Here is a 1,812-nt window from a genome sequence, read left to right on the forward strand (position 1 = left end):
TAAGGAAAGACTAGGACACAGTACACAGGTAGGACGTGTCAGAGGGGGCAGACCTTGTACACGAGACGATCAGCGCGCGTAATCGCACAAGTCGTAGTCGATAGGCCACCGTACGGCGGCATCACAGACGTGAAGGCTTCAAAAAGAACCTTCGGTGCTGCGCTGCAGGACGCGTTCCTATCGGTGATGACCTCCGCCGCCTCCACCTCCGTGGCCACCGCCGCCGTGACCGCCACCACCACCTCCGTGGCCTCCGCCGCCGCCTCCGTGACCGCCTCCGTGACCTCCTCCTCCACCGCCGCCGCCGCCGCCGCCGTCTCCGGAGCTGTAGCCCCAGTGCTTGCCCTCGTCGTGTCCTCCCTTCTTGCCGTAGTCGTCCTTGTGCTCGTGGTGCTCCTCGTGGCCGCCGGCGGACTTGTGGCCCTTGTGGTCGTCGTGGTGGCCGCCCTTTTCGTGGTGGCCCTTCTTGCCGTGGTGCGCCTCGTGGTGCTCGCCGTGGTGGTGGCCGCCCTTCTTGTGGCCGCCGCCCTTGGCCTCGTGGTGGGCGTGGAACTCGCCGCCCTTCTCGTGCTCGCCACCCTCGTGGTGCTCGTCGTAGAACTCGTGCTTCTTCTCGTACTCGTCCTTCTTGTGCACCGAATGTCCTCCCTTGGTGCTGTGGCCCTTGGAGTGCTTGCCACCCTCGCCGTACTTGGCTCCCTTCTCGCCCTTCTCGCCGTGGTGGTGCTCGCCGTAGTGTCCGCCGTCCTCGTGGTGGCTCTTCTTCTTGCCGCCGTGGTCGGCGTAGTGGCCCTTGTGGCCCTCCTTGTCGTGCTCGCCCTTGGCACCCTTCTCGTACGAGTGGTGGCCCTTGTAGCCCTTGTCGCCCTTGTGGCCGGCGCTCTCGTGGTGGTCGGAGTGGTGCTTCTTGCCCCCGCCCTTTTCCCAGTGGCCGCCGTGGTCTCCACCACCTCCACCTCCGTGACCGCCACCGCCGCCTCCGTGACCACCGCCTCCACCTCCGTGGCCTCCACCGCCGCCTCCGTGACCGCCTCCGTGGCCACCACCGTGACCTCCTCCCCCACCGCCGCCGCCACCGTGGCGCGAAGCGGAGGGCGCGAGGTCCTCAGACACCTTGGACTCCGAGACCGCCGCCACCTCTTCGGCCGTTTGCTCAACCATGGCTGCCGGCCTCCGCATCACCTTGCGCCGCGGGGCGCTCTCAGCGGGCACCATCTTCGTCTCGTACGTCTCGAATGAGTAGCTGTCAACAGAAACCAAAACCACATCTCATTATTACCAAATGTATTAGAATTCACAAATTTTCGAAAAACATCGTGATCCATCGCCAAGAGCTGCTGATGAGAATTCCTTTATTTTAAAACCATCACCAGGTATGACAATTTACAGAGGCTTACAAGGCTATATAACCATGGATCCTGCATCATAGATTTTTTTATTACTTGACTCTATTAATTTTATATCGCCTTCTAAGCTGCTGTAAATATTTTACGGTACCTAATGATGGTCTGTGTACCAGAAATGGTTGTACAATAAAGGAATTTTCATCAGCCACTGTTGTCAGCAAATCATGACCTTTTTTTCAAATATTCACGAGCTATGGGACAACATCCTCTTAAAATACGCTACAACTTTTCAATAATACTGAATGCCTCACTCAATAACAAGTTTTTATTTCTTCGACCGCTTCATTTGGTTCGATTTAATTTACGATACTGGACGTCTGCTTTGATCCGTGATGCACTGATGATGTGGCAAGGAACGCCATACGCGGGCAAAGACAGAATGCAGACAATATTTTTTTTTCGACTA

The 1,812-nt window shown here is 57.5% G+C and overlaps 1 protein-coding gene across 1 annotated transcript; it reads right to left on the bottom strand.

Moving 5' to 3' along the window:
• Nucleotides 1-294: 294 nt before the first annotated feature.
• On the bottom strand, nt 295-1,005 carry LOC124623049 (glycine-rich cell wall structural protein 1.8-like; the record flags this gene model as incomplete). Its single annotated transcript, XM_047148842.1, has 1 exon — nt 295-1,005. A coding segment is annotated over one exon (711 nt), but the record flags the coding sequence as incomplete, so codon positions are not given.
• Nucleotides 1,006-1,812: the final 807 nt, after the last annotated feature.

The sequence above is a fragment of the Schistocerca americana genome, chromosome 7, assembly GCF_021461395.2.
Source record: "Schistocerca americana isolate TAMUIC-IGC-003095 chromosome 7, iqSchAmer2.1, whole genome shotgun sequence".
Classification (NCBI taxonomy): Eukaryota; Metazoa; Arthropoda; class Insecta; order Orthoptera; family Acrididae; genus Schistocerca; species Schistocerca americana.